The following is a 17,124-nucleotide window of genomic DNA, read 5'->3' as shown; positions in this document are numbered from 1 at the left end:
TTTTTGCTCTCCCAATCTTCAAGGTTTATATTGCGACCCATACAAGTTATGGGGACCGGAAATTGGAATCAGATTAAATATCATCCTACTGAATTGTTGATCACATATAGGTCTTGCGCAACCATGCGCTGACGATCTCCATTCGTCCTGCCATCACTCAAGTTCGCGCCCCATGTCATCTCCGCCAGTGCTCTGTACTTTGCAACCATTTGAACGCAGTCTTAGAAAAAAAAAAGATGCCGTCTTCGGCGACGTCAGCTCCACGTGATTAGGGAGTTTTTGCAGGCGGTAAGCCTCGTCCTCGCTGAGAAGCGGCAGAACCCCGTCAATCGCTTCGGTTGCTGCACCCGATTGCAGCGCTCGATCCATCTTGCTACCTCTTTCGCGACAGCTCCTGCGTGACGAATCCTTCTGTGGTCTCCTTTGAACCTCGCTGGCCTTCCTGGCTACTTCGATCCAGTATCGCTTCATGCGGATCCCCACCCTTCGGCCCTATACTGTGGTGTTACCCACATCCTAGCGGATCTGCCCTCGGTGCTTCAGCTCTGGCGGTCGGAAGAGCATACAGCTCACTGGGAGCACAATACAAGCGCAGGAAATTGGGACATATACCTATCTCTCCAGTGGTCTGTGTTTGAGGACCCCGCGGTGCTGAGAAATCCAGCCCGACCCCAAGCAGTCATACCCAACGGCATTGATTTGGGGCGCATTGTGCAAACGGTACGTCGCTGTCACCTTACGACCACTGCTTCCTGTATCTTGAATTGCCCTATTCTTTGCGCGTTAAAAAAGAACCATGAAGAACTGGAGAGCAAGACTGGCGTATTCTGAAGATACGCAAACCCCCCATTACTCGACGGGGAAGCTCGTTTCCGATGTTGGGGCTTCTCGGCGACGATCAATCTCCGCACCGCCTGCAGAAAGGCGTTTACCCACATCTTGCACTCACCCACCAATCTGCTCTCTACCCAACTGCGCAACCAGATCTGTTTATGCACTGTGAACTCAGAGCTAATCAATGTGACTAAGTCAGGCAAAAGAAGGTTTCTCTTTCTGGCCAGTAGAGCGGTGATTGAACGGCTTTGACCCCTCCCCTACCGACAGTCGCTTCGCTCTCGACAGCCACCCGCACCTCTCTCTCTCTCTCTCTCTCCGTTGAACCTTTACAGACAAGTAGGCCTCGCGCCTCTTTATAACTACCGGGTCACAGTGTTGCGATTTCACATAACTCTCGATGGAAGTGGCAGAGAGCAGAGAGCAAGGCTCCACAGGTCCCAAGACCGGTCCGGAGTCCTTAATGACCAATGGCGAGCGCAATCCCTTTCTAGACGACCCTCTCATGGATGATGGACGGTCGAGCAGTTTGAGTGAGATCGACGACGTCTCCGATGACGAGCCCTCCGACTTTGACGAATCTCCAAAGCCTGAGAAGCAGTTGGAGAACGACTCCGAGGCGGAAACCGAACGCATTGAAGACTCTCCCCACAACATTCGAAAGCGTGATATTGTCCTGAGTGCTGCCGGCATTGGTAGTGCCGGTCCCAGTCCCAGCAAACTTCACCAGAGCACAACACTTGACGATGTGGACGAAAATGAACATACCGTGGACGATTCACCGAGCAAACCCCGACGCTCCTCTAAAAACCACGCAAGCGACAGCGAGATTCCTGATTTGGATGAATCAGAGCTTGTGGATAGTGCTGGGAAAAAACGCAAGCGTGTCGAGACCGGCGACGAGACAGGAACGGAGCACGGAGAAGACGAGCCGGTCAAGAAGCGACGCAATTCTATGAAGAGCGGTCTAAGTGACCCTTTGGACGACGACACTCCGCTTTCTCCCGAGCCAGTGATGGACGAAGAGCCCGCCACTCTGATGGACGATGGCGTGCCCATAGACGACATTCCGGACGCAGAGCTTCCTGTCGTTTCGTCAAAAGGGAAAAGAGGCAGAAAAGGTAAGCGACCTGTCAATACTTCTTTTCTTTTCGCTTGCAGACATGGATGTGGGCCAGAATCACTAATGTTTGTTGCATGCGCAGTCGAAGAACCTGCGGAGCCTCTGGATGAGGCCGATGAGGCCGAAGTTACAGCCAGGGCAGAGGAAGAGTGTAAGTCACTATTTGTAGAGGCTATGCTAAACTGGTGATCCACGTTGACCATGTTCGCTCACTCTACAGCTGTGAAAAAAATGTCTGCGATGGAGTCGTTAGCGACATTGGAGAAAGAGTTTGCCGCGTTGCGGGACAAGTAAGAATGGACACGGCGATCAATATCTTCCTCGGGTTGCTGACACGTTCCCAGGATTTATGATGAACGAGTTACAAAACTCAATCGCGAATTGGAAATGCTCTCTGGCCCCAATCCAACACATCCAGAGTATCTGCGCCAGATCGAGTGCGTACAACGATATCGCGACGCGAAGATCAAATACGAACATACATTATATCGTTACCGTTTGAAGGCCTTGCTGAACAAAAGTTTGGCCGAGCGAGCGCAGACTCACAGTACCTTTTTCCAGCGGGTGCGAGATGTGCGAGAGCGTCATTCAAGCGCGATCAGCAAACAATTTTACGCGATCCAACACGACCGCTTTAAGACGGATGAGTTGAGCCCACATCACGTGGTGCCGTTCCCGACTCGTCGTTCACAGCAAATCGCGCACCAGACCGCATACAACCACGAGGTTTCGATCATGGCCGGAGTGGCCAAGTATGTTGGCTTCCCGGCGGCACCAACGTTGCTCGGGGCACGGCCCTCTGAGTTGGAAGAGGACCTGGAAAAAATGGGGGTAAGTTGAGGACTCGTCTGCATCCTAGGCGACATCACTGACCAGGCTATCAGATATCCGTGGAGACTCGAGTGGCAATTCCACGTCATTCGCATTCATTGGCCATGCCCCCTCGAAACGCCGTCTCGGCCATGTCTTCGAACGCCTTCCGTACAGCTGCCGAAGAAGCCTTTTTGGAGCAAACCCCATGGGCTAACCCTCAGCATCCCATTCACCAACAACAACCGCAGCACATCTATTCTCAGCATCATAGGGCCCCAGTATCCTCGTTTGCAACTCCCGCGGCGCAAAAACGCGTCGTGGACATCAATGCGCCCAATGGGTCTGCCTCCACGATACCAGAAAACATGTCAGCGGCGAACTCATCAGCCAACAACACGCCGTACGGGATCGAGCAAGATCCACGACATCATGCCCAAGGACCATTCCGCAATCCAGACTATGATATGGAGCATAAGTCTGGGTTGAGATCACAGAGCTCGTCACCGCTAGACGTGCGAAAAGCCCAATCTCACCCTGGTCCTCTTCAAGAGCGTCGATCTCCAGGCCTCGACTCCTCTCGCAATCCTCTGTACTCTCCGCCTCCTGCTCACGCGGGTTTGTTTCAACTCTCCAAATCAAAAGCAGGCCCTTCGCAGCCGTATAATGCAAAGCCAGGCGAAACGATACACTACCACACTCACCAAGCAGAAATCCCCACAGAAGCTAGCGCTGGCCATGCCCCTCTTCGCTAGCCAATTGCTTGTTCCCTCGATCACGTTATGTTCTTATTCTCCAAGCGAGCGAGCTTGCTGATTTTGGCGGAGGGATTTGAAATTGAGCTCAATAGGCACCACGATTTGAACTTTCAATCCTTCTCATCCCCCCATTCTCTTGCCCCCTGCGGCTTCTTCGCTTCTCACTTGGTCTACTCATTATACCTCGCTCTCGTACAACATAATTTCTCTCCCACATTTGCCCTGGCCCGGCTCATCACGACGCGTTTTCTATGCCTCTGGGCTCTTGCCTCCTTCGGGACAGCCCCGTCTGTATGAGGATATGAGACTACCAGAGGCTGCAAGGTTCAAGTTTTCTTATGCACAAAGTCCTGTGTAATGGAAATATCAGCGATTGGCTTCTTCCCCTTACATTTAGTGGAATGCTTCGTTACTCACTTTTTTACTTTATTCTCTCAAACTCCCGAACTCGGGCTACGACTGCATGGATTGGAAGCAGGGTTGTCATTGAATTTCAATTTCTATTTTGTGTTTATGGCGTTGTGGTTTTTTTTCTCTTCTCACGGGAGTGGTACATTTGGGTTGGCGGAATTCTAAATTCATTCTTCATCTTCAACCTTCTGTCGACTTTTTTTTGTACATGCTCGAATGACATGGCTGGTCGGAGAGAATATTTTGCTCTATAAACCTTTCTCCCCTCCCTTTGTTTTTTTGTCTTGCTGGATAGCATACTACAGTCATGCTGCATGTGTCGAAAAGAAACATCTGTGGACAAGATTCAATGGATGCCATCCATCTAAACAAATTCTCCTACTTGAAGGATGGTGGAGGAAATCACCCTGATACACCGGCGAAACCAAAAGAATAGAAGAAGTAAATACCCAACCTGAATCAGATGAGGTCCTGTCAATTTATCATTTGGGCCACGACGACAGAATTCTAATAATAGCCATTCGAAAAGACGGATTCGTCCTAGACAAGACCAGAGGAAGGGTATTTTCAATTGTATACCAAATGAACACTGAAGCTGAAGAAAGAGATGCTTCAAGTGCCAGATTGACATAGAGCAATAAGTTTCCATTCACCCTTACCAAAAAAACAAAATGCAAGTCCCACTGCTAATTTCGCTACAATACGTCGATTGATTCCCCCTTTACCTGGTCTCTGGCGGTACAAGGTCTTGTCATGTTGAGGCTGTCGTCGGTGGTTGCGGCTCGGTCGGCGTCGCAGATTGTGTAGATTCCGCGGGCCTTGTGGTTGTCTGTTCAGCTGGCGTAGGTAGTGCTTGTGGGCGCCACCTGGCGAGGACTTTGCCAGCAGCGGGTCTTGATTCCTCGTCTGAGAGTAGAAAAGTATGTGTTAGCGACAATCCGCGTCGTGGTAGATGATGAGCAGCCATGGTTAGGGATGAAATGGAAGTGAACTTACAAGTCTGATAAACGTCTTCTAGGGCGTTGAGGCACATTTCTCGCGCTGGTGGGCGGAACATGATCAGGTACCTGAGAGCATAGGACATTAGCTTCGAGCACCTTCGATACAGGGGAATCAAGCCATAGATCATGGGCAAGGGAACGGTCCGTCGAGAAATACTCACATCAGGGCTTGTACGGTCAAAGTTACGCGCTCGGGATCCCGAGCTAGACTTGCCACTCGCTGCGTGATAGCGATGGTGACCTCGGGGATTTCACTGAGGAAGCGCACCAAGATCTTGATGTCCTTTGAATCAAGATATGGTAAGAAGCCGTCGAGCAAACGGAGAACCCAAGTGTCATAGTAGAGTGTGACCATGGTTTCTTCGTCTTCATTCGTTCGCTCCTGGTTTGCTGCTTTCATTCGAACGCGATCATTGTACCATTCCTCGTTCAGCCAGGTGATTCCGACTTTGAGACGAGGTCGGAAATCTTCCAAGATGTACCGATAGAATGTCTCTCGGATCGAATCAGAGATTGCTGGTTGCCGTTTCGCCGAGGCTGAACCACTCTTGGCTTTGGCATCACCCTCCAGGCCAGCTGGGGCGCGAGTAGCCAGACGAGTAAGGAGAATGACCCAAGCTTCCCTGTCGAATGTACTTCCGGCGAGTCGTGCAAAGCCCAGTTGCTGAGCCTTGTTCTGTGAGGACGAAGATGAGGCCACGTCCACGGCATCGATCATGCCGAACACCCGGGACACGGCGCTGCGACCGACGTCGCTGGCCTCTTCCTCAGACAATGGCGGTGGCTGGGGGAGGGTGAATGGCCCCAAGGAGACCAGATCCGGCTCCAGTTCGGCCTCCTCCTGTGCAATGGCAGCAGCCTCGCCCGGCGCATCTGCTCCAACGTCTTCCGGCTCATAGTCGGGTTCGTAGTCATCGTCGTCTTCGGTCGCTGCAGTGGCGGCAGCTAGATGTAGCTGTTGTCGTTTTTGATTTTGCTCCTTCGTGATGGTTTCGTATCGATTTCGTATGGCCTAGAGCCGAATCAGCTGGGGTGTGCACGGGGCCAAGATATGGAATCTACTTACATCTACAGCTTGAGTAAGCAGCGACGGATTGACTTGCGCCAACAAGGGAACAGCGATTTTCACGACAATATCAGGGGGAAGCTGCTTCACATCGAAGGAGGAGAGACCGATGTCTTGTGTGAGGGTGAAGAGCTGGTCGTAGCTGGTCGGGCCTGGGGGCAGAGGAGGGATCTTGAGCGGCGGTGGGGTCAACGCATCAAGGCGAGCCCTCTTCGTGTTGTCCAGCCCATCTGTGGGCTCAGCAGGCAATCCACGCTTCCGAGAAGCATCTTCAGTCGCCTCCAGTCGGGACTGCATCAGGCGATCGATGTACTGTTGCATTTTACCCATGAGTGGATGGCTAGGGTTCCTGCAGGCAGACCGTGTGAGAAATGTCGTATCAAGAGCGAATGATTCCAGCTCCTGTCTCTCTACCTCTACTCACTTTTTCATCACATTGAAAAGCAATGCGCGAGCGGTTCTCTCCATTGACTTGACCCCAACGCGGACTGTGGGTGTGAATGGCGGATGAACATGTTTCGTGGGAAAGAAATCCAGGATGGTCTGGATAATTTTGTTCGCAATTGATTGTCGTGTACGAATAAGAGGCGCCAGACAATTGAGCGTGGCGTTCACAAAGAGTGGATTACTAGACATGAGTCAGTGTGGTGTTCTGAGCAATTGAAGAATCAGTCTCCGGCTTCTGACCATGTCTCTTCGTGCAGTACATCCAGGAGTCGGTCGAGTAGGCCTGATGACTCCGCCTCGAGTTGTGGGATGGACAGGAGTGCGTGGTTCCGGGGCACCACGGCGAGAGAGGTCTCATTCTGGTCGGGCCGCTGTTATGTGTAAGTATGCAGGTAACGGGGATCCGATATCGAGGACGGGATGGAAATGGGCGAACGTACTCTGGGGTCCGCGATCAATCCGGGTGTCTGAACCTGGACTACCCGCTGAAGGAACTTGATACAGCAGATTTTGACCGAACAAGGGAAGGAATCCATTTTGCGAAGAATTTCTTGTTTCACGGCGTTCATCGTTTCCCACGCCTTGCTATCGTTGGGGTTATTGACACTAGTGAGCGCATTAGTTTCTGTAACGCTGGCTGGTCCCCCATTTCATTTCGCTTTTCAAGGACCTACACATGACGAAAGATGAGCGGATATAGACTCGCGCATGTCTGGATCAAGCTGGCGAGGACCGCGCTGTCTGTCTCCGGAAGCGCGAGGATCTCTTGAATCGAGGCGAGGACCGTCGGAGCAAGTTGTTGTTTCTGGGAAGTCGCAAGTATTGGAGTCGCGAATGTCTCTGCTAGGAAGTCCGCGCCCCATCTTCGTAATTCTAGCCTGGCGGTGGCTCCGACAATGGGGAGGATGCCGTTGACGATTTGCGGGTAGAGGGCGGCATCGCTGAGAACGAGCTTCCGGGCGGCATTGAGCTGTGCGACCTGGTCGACGACCTGGTCAGGCGATTGAGCCATCGCCGCTCAGAAAGGTATCTAACGAGGGTTATCCGCCAGTTGAGATTCGATGGAGAGATCTGACGGAAATGCGGGCAGGGACGGACGAAGCTCTTCGGATACGCTCGCGGAGCTGAGGTTGGCGGGAGACACGCGACAGCAGCGTCAGCGTCGCACTGCAAAAGAGCGGGATTAAATGGCAAGACAAAAGTTGGAGAGGATAGATGACCACAGTCAGAGTCACTCAACCGACCTGTTGGCGGTTAATTTTCCCTGGTGCGGAGAGTGGGTACAGGAGAGAACAGTGAAGGCCGCAGGGGCTGCGAGAAAAGTTGGGGGAGAAGACCGATGATGCTCGGCGCGCGAGTTGGTCATCTCTTTTGGGTGTCACGATACGCCTCTGGTCTCGCCCGCTATACTTTGGCCGGCCAATGCCTTGAAGGGACACACGGTTCCCTTTGTAGAATGAATCTTAAATTCAATCACTAAATTCTTGATTCTTTTTAAGCTTGAGAAGCCAAAAAAAATTGTATTCGAACGTTGTGCTGAGAATCTATATCTCGCTACGCTACACTACATACATGGACCAGTGATGGATCTAACATGTATACAACAAGCGTATGATCATCTCTATCGAAGCTCTCACAACAGAAAATCAGATACACTCTTACCTTTACTAAGGTAATTACCTACTAGCCTAGTGCCCTCATACGATTGAGTTTACAAAAATGAAAATTACAGTAGTCGTGTCGGGTTGCCGACAAGAGTCACCATCTACCACAATGTATACCTTGCGCAGTCCTCCGAGACTTCGGGCGGATGTACCCAAAAAGTACTTAAACGCCAAGACCTCCGACATCTCGGCCGGACATCGAATGATCGCCGACCACTCCGACATTCGATCTTCTCACGCTTTGTCAAGTCCCACAACCACACATACACACAACACACCATGGCCAGCGGAATGTACGTGAAACCTCGAGCACTGACCAGAAGCCACAGTGTACGCTGACTTCCATGGTGCCCACATAGCTTCAACTCGACGTACTACGGCAAGGACTACCGCGCCGGCGCCGCCCTTTTGCGTGCCCGCCGCCCATATCTTTTCAAGAATGCCGTGACTGGGTTCAGCCTGTTCGCCTTCACAATTGCTGTCTGTAAGTATGCCCCTGGAGATACTGCAGTCGGTTTCCTGCCCTTGTCGCACCGTTCGTTGGTGCGCGACACTCTGTTCCGGGGCTAGGAATGCGCAGCAGCACTCGCTTCCTCGATCACCGAAAATGATTCAAAGACCAGCTCGCTAACGTCAGAGTCGTCTCTGTTTCTACTCAGATTCGTACACAATCCGCGCCGTCGGCCAAGAAGAGTTCTCCGACGTCAAGGTGCCCGATGCCCCGGCCCAAAAATTGCCCGAGCAGAAGTAAACTCAACGCAGACGGTACACGGTGCCTCTTTTGGGCTCGTTCGCTCACCTCTGCTACGCTTCGATCAATTGCGAAACTGAGCGTGTACAATACCAAAATATACTTCCGGGAGGGTTGTATACGCCGAGGGGCCATCTCGACCCAGCCAGAACCAGATGGTTAACCGGGTCCTTCGGCAGAGATCCTTCATTAGAGCACAATGGGGTTATGGAGTCTTTCTGGACCGGCAACTCCCTTTGATTGCGATGGGGTTTGCGGGCTCAGCGGTTTTGATTTGTGGGCTTGGATTGTTTGTACAGAGGGGACGTTGTGGTTTGGCTGCTGTTGTCCTCGTGAAACTATCTGTCAAATATGAATATGATTCTCTTCTCTTCTGGTCACGACATGCAAGCCTGATGAATCCTTTTCTACAACTTTTTCCTGATTGATTTGGGGAAATTTTCAAAAGGGACCGACGAGGGCCAGTGAGGGACCCTGTCAGACCCCCAGCATACAGTCCACACGAATCCTGAAACTCCGACATGGTGTCTAACCGGCAGACAGGGATCAACACATGAGACCCTTGGGGATATTATTCTAGCCGAGTACACGAGTGCGTTCGTATCTAAATCCCACTCGAGCCTGAGTCAAAGGGCCATGCATATCTAGGACCAGGTGGAAGACCGTTCGTGGGTGCGTCAACAGAGCTGTCTGGATTCATGAGTGACTGAAGCATGGGACTAGCGGAATACGCGCAGGCGCAATCACATGCTTATTGTCTCAAAGTCTTCTTTTGTAAAATGAGATATGAACAGACGAAGTACATGGAAACTCTTTCGGGACTATTCAGACCCGAAAGGCCGGCGAGCCACGAGCGCAAACAACCGGCGAGTGAGAATATAAAAAGAAAACAGAAACAAAAGTCTAAGTGAAAAAGCAGGTCTACTCTGTTCGCAGAACACGAGGACCCTTCTTCTTCGCCGCGCGCTTCCGCTTCAGACCCTTGTCGAAGGCGACCGCGTTGCTGTGGTCACGGCCAAAGTTGTCCAGGTCCTTGACCTTGTAGATTCGAATGATCCAGTTCTCACTGGTGAAGGCCTCCTCAAGGGTGTCAAGCTGCGGGCTCTCGGCCGGCACACGGGAACCACGAACCCGGTCAACGGCTTGGCCAGCGGGGAAGAGAGATTGGAAGTTGTGGTATGACATTTTGTACCTGGAAAAGGGCAACGAGGTCAGAATTGGAAGCGAGGGAGATAACAGTGGGCGGGCAACTTACATCAAGCTGTTACGCATGGTCGGGGTAGCCTCGTCGTCGACGCGGTATTCGCCGCGGGAAGTAAAATAATCCCGTTCCTTCACCTCGTCGGGCCAGATGCCTTCGGCAATACGGACCATCCACAGGAACTTGTTGAGATCATCACCGGAATAGCCCAGCAATCCACCGAAGACCACCAGAACATAGTCCACATCATGTTGGCGCAAAATGGGGTAGCTGACCTCCTCACGAGAGCTCATGGCCTTACCGACGGTCGCAATGTGGGTGTTGTTCCAAGTGTTGTTGTCGACGAGCGTGGGACGGTCGGCCATACCACCAATCTGATAGCCATAGTCCCACCAGGACATGATTTTGGCGTTATCCGGAGTGTTCTGGCGAAGCCAGTAGTAGGCCTCGCGGTAATCATCAATGATGAATTGGCTACCGTCGGGCATGCGACTGGCTAAGACCACCGAAGGGGACGAGTAGGCGTTGGAAGTGACCCAAGTGCAGTGAGAAACAAAGAGAAGCAAGTACACAGTGACGGAGGCTGAAACCGTGAGCTTAGAAGCAAGCGAGTAGATACCCACAATTGGCTTGGAGGCCGATCGGAGTGACTTTAAGTCCTCCGCACTAGCTTTGGCCTTTGCATCAGCGCTGGGTCGCCCCATGGTCAAGAAGCTATCCAGAATGCTAGACAGGGCCAACGCGGCAGCAACACAGACGATAGGAGTCAGGGTCAGCATCAAACGGACCATCACGCCGGCGAAGTAACTTGCGAGCACTGCGTAGATAATGACGAAGACGTGCTCATCCTTCAGCTTTTGGAAGCACATGAAAACACCGGCTGGGAAGAGCCAGATGAGGAAGTTGAGGTCAAAGAAGAAAGCGGGCCAGGCGGTAGGCTGGTGCTCAGACACGGAGGCGATGATAGGAATATGAATCTTCGCGTATCCAGTATCCCAGAGTGAATAGAAACGACCGCTCCAGGGAGCGATGATGCCCGACACGGAAAGGAGCACAAGACCGCCGAAACCGAGTCCGAAGGTGAGCAAGACCATTGCGGTTAGGAGCTTCTGGAACTGCTTGCCAGGCAAAAATCCTCGGACAAATTCCGCGAATGCAACAAGCTGAATCAGACCAAAGACACCGAGAGCGGACATGTGGTCACTGTTGCGAATCGGAAGGAATCCGACAAAGGGAATTTGCATGCTGCCCAATGTTCCAAGGGCATACCAGGTGGTGTAGCTGATGTACACACGAGAGCTATAGCGACCCATGCAAAGGAGGACGAACACATGCAGTGGAATGAGGTTGGTAATGAAAACATATCCACCCCATGCTGAGACCATGTATCCATAGAACAGAGCAGTCAGAGCCCCCCACATGATCGATCCGTTCTTGACGGCCTTGATCCAGAGGAAGAAGGTAAAGACCAGCAGGAAGATGGCGATAGCCTCGTTATCGTAACTTCCCGCCACGGATCGAGAAATGTAACCGGGGGCAATACCCATGAAAGCCGCGGCGAGAAGACCAGCAGAGGGCGAGGTGGACATCTCGCATGTCAAGAGATACATGGCAAGCGCTGTCAAGCCTGAGAACCCAGGGGCAAGAAGGACACACACATTGCGAATGTCAACGGGGATAGTGAGGAATCGGAGGATGTGGTAGATAACACCGCTAGTCACCATCAGACCGGGGTACAGAGTGCCACCAGTGACACGGCCCAGGGGATGCCATGTTCCTGTGCAGCAAAGCAGCTGGCGTTAGCAACGCATCGATGTATAGATAGCTGACGACAGTAGAATTACATACGGTCATCAAACCAGTCCCAGAAGCTATAGAACCCATTCTGAACCAGATACTTTGTTGCACGAAAGTTGAACCACGGATCGACTGCGAATGAAGAAGGTTAGCATTCCAGGATGGATGAGGCCGAGCTAGAGTTGATGTCGATCTGGAAGATTCAGGGCGGCGCATACACTCGTGAATAATACTTTCAAATCCTGCAATTCCAAATTAGCAGTGGTCTATAAAGAAGATATAGCAAGGAGTCGCATACGAATAACACTGAACAGACGACTAGCTACGGCTGCCGCCGCAATTGTTAGCAGGATGATGATCCGCAGCAGACCGCGTGTGCTTTGACCGGAGCTGCCTTTCAGCACAATGTCGAGGGGCGAAGATTGGGCCATAATGGCCAGCAAAATGGAGAAAAGTCCAGGAATCAAGAGAAAAACATGAAATTAGAAAAGGAATTGGGCGGAGGCGCCAATGGGTGTTCTTTGAGCGCCGGGTTGATGATGTGGAGGAAGAAGAGCTGCGAAAGGTGGTCACTTCTGGAGTCTTGGCATTGCATCGGGGAAAACGCGCCACCTCCGACTGCTCCCCGCAATCAATCGCAGATGGAGAGATCGCCGCTCGTACTTCACAGCCTCGTCGTTCTTTGTCCTTATTCACATTGAATCTACCCAAAATTTAAAGCAGAATCTTATTTATTCAACTTTCAGCTTCCACATCAGCTTTTTCATTGCATTCAGGCAAGACAACTCCGAGTTAGCTCCGGCTGAATCTAAAATGGAGCTTCCTCCTCTCACACTGAACCAGCTTTCGACTGTGGCTGCGTCCAACCTTCCACCGTCACAGCTTTATGAAGTTTTGTCACGATATGAAATCGAGGCGGCTCTGCTGGCTTCTGTCTCAACAAATGCCGGGTCAGGAGGGGAACACAATGAACTATTGAGCGTGTTTTATTCAAGCTTCTTCTTCGCTCACCTTCTCACGAATCAGCTGTAAGCGCATCTTGAGTTTCATTCGTTGGCAATGACTTGCGCTCACACATGACCTGTTGGCTTCACAGCTCCGAAGCTCGCGCCTTGACGCAAAGAGTGCCAGACGCCCTTCGAAACTCAGACACGTCAACTCAGAATTGCCTGACGCTCCTTCGAGCCTTGTGGCAAACTCAACATGGCCAAGTGTATCAGATTCTCCGAGAGATCCCCTGGCCGCAAGCGATACGACCACTAATCCGGAGATTTGACGGTACGAGTGCAATCCATGGGTACCGGACCTTTCCATTGAACGCTCAATGCTGATTTCAGCGTGATTCAGGTTTCTTCCAAGACGAAACGTTAATCGCGGTCAGTAAATCCTACGAAGCTATCAGACCTGATGTCGCAGCAAGCTACCTTGGTCTGGATCCACAAGCGCTAGAGAGTGGGGAGTCTTCGGTGATTAGCAAGTTCACCAGCTGCGGTTGGAAATGGGACTCGACAGCGAAGCTACTATTCCCCTCCCCCATCGTCGTGCAGACCGAGGCTCAACACTCGACCAACGCCTTCTTCGACACGATGGCCTTGCTAGGCAAACGCGACTAGGGGAGGAGGGTCACATCAATGGCGTACCGGAATCGCCGCTTTCATTCACCTTCACTCGTTGCGCGGTCAATACTGGTGGCTGGGAGTCATGGCTGACAGGGATGTTTGTAAACGCGACGCGAGTGCAGCCGCGAGTTCTCAAAAGTGCGTAATACGATCATTTTGCTCTTTTCTTGGGGTCCAACTGTAGTGTACAGTCGCACGATAGCCCAGGGTATGTACAGGACCCATATGATAACGTCTAAAATGATGAGTAAAAGAAAACAAATCAAAAGAAAATCATTGCATCTTTCGCTCGCAATGTTGCAACTCGGGGGCAAATTAGACCCGAACAATCGTACAGTGAATGGACCCGAGCAATCGCATTTAATACCCTGGGGGGATGTGCGAGCATGGCAGGCAAATGCGTATCCATCCCTCCTCTATACCATATCTCAGCTTATTCAAGGGTTCTCCTTGGCCTTGGCCAGCAAGAAAGCCTCGAGGTCGAACTTGGGGTCTTCAAAGTCGGTGATCACTGAAAGAATGAGAGACCGGTTAGCACCGTGTATCCGAGACGATAGACCTAAGCAGCCCAAAAGGCGCTGGTCTTCAACGGTATTGTTTGGAAAAGGCAGTCGCGTCACGTACATCCACTTGATTGTGTGGTGGTCTCCTGCTTGGGCTGGGTCTTCTTCCTGTATTCGGCCTTGGCCTGCTCGATCAAGCGCTCCTTGCGGGCGTACTCGTGCTCAATCTCCGTGCGCTTGGCGGCCTGGGTGATGGATGACTGGTGGTAGACACCGTAGATGAGACCGGCAACGAGAGCCGAGTAGCGGAAGACCTGGGAAGAGGCAATGGCCGATTAGACATCCGATCTCACTTGCGTCACGTTGCGATGGGGGTGGATTCTGGGCCGATGGGGACTCACGTTGACACCCTGAGTGCTGGCCATTTCTGCGAGGTTGCTGGAAACCGGATCGAAGAGCAAGAAGGAATGAGTGAGAAATCCGAGGGACCGTTCAACAACTGTCAACCGTCAATGGCAATGAATCCTCGGGTTTGGACAAGGCGAGGTGGTTCAGTCCCTGTTCAGCGCGAGTTTTTCCGGCGCCGTTCCCGGGACCTGGGCGGCTTATGTCATCCCCTCCAAACCCGCCCGCAGGACAACAACATTAGTACGGGTACATCTACAATTCCTGGTGATCAACATAGCTTTGAATGTGCTTGAACTGCTGGCGAGCTCGAAATGTCAACCATTCAACAGCGCAAAAATGAGATTTTGGCGAAACGGGCGAAGCTAGCTGAGCTCAAGAAGCAGCGTGAATTGCGCCAAAGAGAGTTTTCGAATAATCGGAATAGTATCGGTGATGCTTCAGAGGTAAATGCCGCTTGGGGAAACGCTCATAATTCACGAGTCAACTTGCCAGCTGACTGAGAATGCGTTCAGATCGCCTCACCTGTCCCTAGTCGTACCGATAGTCGGGCTGAGCTCGATGATTTAATTTCACGCCTGGTCGACCGCCCAGGTTCAGCTTCCCTTAGCCATGGTGCGGAGGGCCCGTCGCGAAAAGGAAGTCGCCCCAACTCTGTTCTCAGTGCCAGTCAACTTAGTGGTGATAACGTGGAAACCCAATCGCCATCATCTCGGCCACCCTTGCAGTCTGTCGCTGTGCAAACGATCGGCGATGGACAGGCATACACGTACTCCGCGTCGGAGATTCAGACCACGCCTGCCCCTGAACCAAAGCCAGAGCTTGTCACGTACAGCAAGGCCATTCAGACAGATGACTTGCAATCGCCACCTCGATCTGAACCCGGCTCCGATGCTGAGGATGCTGAGGGAGACGCTGGCGTCTCAAGATCGAGTAAGCGACTGAGTCGGCGGGACCGGGAGCGCGATGAGGAAATTCGGCAGAAGATTCGCAAAGAGATCGAGGAAGAGCTACAGATGGCAAACAGAGGCACGGGGTCTGATAGCATGACACATTCAACGCAAGTCCGCTATCCAATGCGCATGCTCGACGATGATGAATTAAAGGCAGTCACCTCGTCCAACGATTTCTTAGACTTTGTTGAGCGTTCCTCCAAGGTGATTGAGCGGGCATTGGACGAAGAATATGACGTTCTGGCTGACTACGAGCTTGGCATAAATGGAGACATGGAAGAGGATGAAGAAACTGGAAAGAAGAGGCGGGGAATTCGAGAAGTCTGCCAATTCTACGATGAACGTTGGAGCAAGAAGCGCATGATCACCGATCTCAGTTTTTCTCCAAAGGTGAGGGATCCCCAATCTCCGAAGCAGGAAGTCTTCCTTTGCTGCTTCTTCTTTTTCTTCTTCTTCCCCTTCTTCCCTGTTACTGACTCAGCCACAGTTCCCTGAGCTTGTTCTCGCCTCATACACCAAAAATCCATCAGCTCCTCATGAACCCGATGGGCTTGTCCAGGTTTGGAATCAGCATCTGCACTCTCGGCCCGAATATGTGTTTCATTCTACTTCCGACATTCTCACCGCGAAATTCTCACCCTTCCATCCTAACTTGATTGTCGGAGGTTCATATTCGGGCCAGGTGCTTCTATGGGATACTCGATCGTCACGGGCTGGTGGCGGCGCCCCCGTGCAAAAGACCCCATTGACCGGCTCCGGACATACTCATCCCGTCTACAGCATCTCGATCATTGGTACTCAAAACGCACATAATATCCTGACTGTCTCCACCGACGGAGTTGTTTGTGGCTGGACGGTCGACATGCTATCGCAGCCGCAAGAATACCTGGAGTTGACGACCCCTCCCCCATCCAAAACAGAAGATCTCGCGCCCACAACCATGTCTTTCCCTCAATCTGATCCTACTTTCTTCATCGTCGGTACGGAGGAGGGGGGTATTTATCCCTGCCATCGTTACGATCGGGCAGGAGCTAAGGCTGGGACTGACCACCGCCTCGCATACCGAGGGCATGGAGCTCCGATCATGTCTACGGCATTCCATCCTGCCCGCGGTCCAGTTGATTTGGGAGACCTTATGCTGAGCTCCAGTCTGGACTGGAGTGTTAAACTTTGGCGCGTGCGACCCCCCGCGACCACTGCGGCTTTGACATCCGGAATGGCTCCGGCCCAAGTCGTCTCGCCTATTTTGGACATTGTTCGTGACGATGTGGTCTACGACGCGCGGTGGTCACCCCACCGACCCGGAGTGTTCTCGCTCGTCGACGGTGCTGGCAACGTCGAAGTGTGGGATCTGTACACAGACACTGAGGTCCCCGTCGTTCGGACCTCCCCTTCGCGTGGCCCCGGCGTAGTACCATCACGCAGTCTCAACAAGGTCGCCTGGGAAGAGCGTGAAGGCCGACGCCTCGCGACTGGTGGCCTTAACGGTGTCGTCACCGTCTTTGAGGTCGGCAAGGGGCTAGGTGGGCCGTCCGAAGAAGTCCCCTCTGAGGAATGGGCGGGTATGAAGCGATTAGTGGGCAAACTGGAACAGAAGGATCGAGCGACTTAATGTTGTGTGATGGCGTCAGTGACAGCCCTATAGCTGCCCGCCTGCGCTCACGGCTTCTCGGTCATATCTCTTGTTGTTCGATTTCCTTGGCCTTTTTGCAAGCCCGTGTCTTTCTACATCTGTTCTGCTTGCCATATACCCATTTCATCAATGATATACTGTTCAGGAA

The 17,124-nt window shown here is 52.2% G+C and overlaps 7 protein-coding genes across 7 annotated transcripts; 4 read left to right on the top strand and 3 right to left on the bottom strand.

Moving 5' to 3' along the window:
- Positions 1 to 1,234: 1,234 nt before the first annotated feature.
- On the top strand, positions 1,235 to 3,522 carry POX_c04358 (uncharacterized protein; the record flags this gene model as incomplete). The annotated part of the gene is made up of 5 exons (XM_050113238.1): positions 1,235 to 1,955; positions 2,040 to 2,108; positions 2,178 to 2,247; positions 2,302 to 2,788; positions 2,842 to 3,522. The coding sequence occupies 5 exons, from the start codon at positions 1,235 to 1,237 to the stop codon at positions 3,520 to 3,522; spliced, it is 2,028 nt and encodes a 675-aa protein (XP_049970794.1).
- A 1,165-nt stretch (positions 3,523 to 4,687) lies between these two features.
- Positions 4,688 to 7,462, bottom strand: POX_c04357 (uncharacterized protein; the record flags this gene model as incomplete). Its single annotated transcript, XM_050113237.1, has 8 exons — positions 4,688 to 4,842; positions 4,933 to 5,003; positions 5,099 to 5,949; positions 6,004 to 6,352; positions 6,428 to 6,631; positions 6,691 to 6,821; positions 6,891 to 7,056; positions 7,125 to 7,462. The coding sequence occupies 8 exons, from the start codon at positions 7,460 to 7,462 to the stop codon at positions 4,688 to 4,690; spliced, it is 2,265 nt and encodes a 754-aa protein (XP_049970793.1).
- A 931-nt stretch (positions 7,463 to 8,393) lies between these two features.
- Positions 8,394 to 8,865, top strand: POX_c04356 (uncharacterized protein; the record flags this gene model as incomplete). The annotated part of the gene is made up of 3 exons (XM_050113236.1): positions 8,394 to 8,407; positions 8,474 to 8,598; positions 8,774 to 8,865. The coding sequence occupies 3 exons, from the start codon at positions 8,394 to 8,396 to the stop codon at positions 8,863 to 8,865; spliced, it is 231 nt and encodes a 76-aa protein (XP_049970792.1).
- A 921-nt stretch (positions 8,866 to 9,786) lies between these two features.
- On the bottom strand, positions 9,787 to 12,294 carry POX_c04355 (Dolichyl-diphosphooligosaccharide--protein glycosyltransferase subunit stt3; the record flags this gene model as incomplete). The annotated part of the gene is made up of 5 exons (XM_050113235.1): positions 9,787 to 10,057; positions 10,121 to 11,843; positions 11,915 to 11,995; positions 12,082 to 12,105; positions 12,162 to 12,294. The coding sequence occupies 5 exons, from the start codon at positions 12,292 to 12,294 to the stop codon at positions 9,787 to 9,789; spliced, it is 2,232 nt and encodes a 743-aa protein (XP_049970791.1).
- A 382-nt stretch (positions 12,295 to 12,676) lies between these two features.
- Positions 12,677 to 13,476, top strand: POX_c04354 (COP9 signalosome complex subunit 8; the record flags this gene model as incomplete). Its single annotated transcript, XM_050113234.1, has 3 exons — positions 12,677 to 12,891; positions 12,960 to 13,141; positions 13,211 to 13,476. 3 exons carry the CDS (start codon positions 12,677 to 12,679, stop codon positions 13,474 to 13,476), a joined length of 663 nt encoding a protein of 220 aa, XP_049970790.1.
- Positions 13,477 to 13,919: 443 nt separating this feature from the next.
- POX_c04353 (uncharacterized protein) lies at positions 13,920 to 14,410 on the bottom strand (the record flags this gene model as incomplete). Its single annotated transcript, XM_050113233.1, has 3 exons — positions 13,920 to 13,993; positions 14,107 to 14,299; positions 14,387 to 14,410. The coding sequence occupies 3 exons, from the start codon at positions 14,408 to 14,410 to the stop codon at positions 13,920 to 13,922; spliced, it is 291 nt and encodes a 96-aa protein (XP_049970789.1).
- Positions 14,411 to 14,704: 294 nt separating this feature from the next.
- On the top strand, positions 14,705 to 16,955 carry POX_c04352 (uncharacterized protein; the record flags this gene model as incomplete). Its single annotated transcript, XM_050113232.1, has 3 exons — positions 14,705 to 14,836; positions 14,906 to 15,733; positions 15,831 to 16,955. The coding sequence occupies 3 exons, from the start codon at positions 14,705 to 14,707 to the stop codon at positions 16,953 to 16,955; spliced, it is 2,085 nt and encodes a 694-aa protein (XP_049970788.1).
- Between the last annotated feature and the right edge of the window lie 169 nt (positions 16,956 to 17,124).

Source organism: Penicillium oxalicum, chromosome III (genome assembly GCF_001723175.1).
Source record: "Penicillium oxalicum strain HP7-1 chromosome III, whole genome shotgun sequence".
Taxonomy (NCBI): Eukaryota; Fungi; Ascomycota; class Eurotiomycetes; order Eurotiales; family Aspergillaceae; genus Penicillium; species Penicillium oxalicum.
This window is presented reverse-complemented; position numbering and strand designations above follow the sequence as displayed.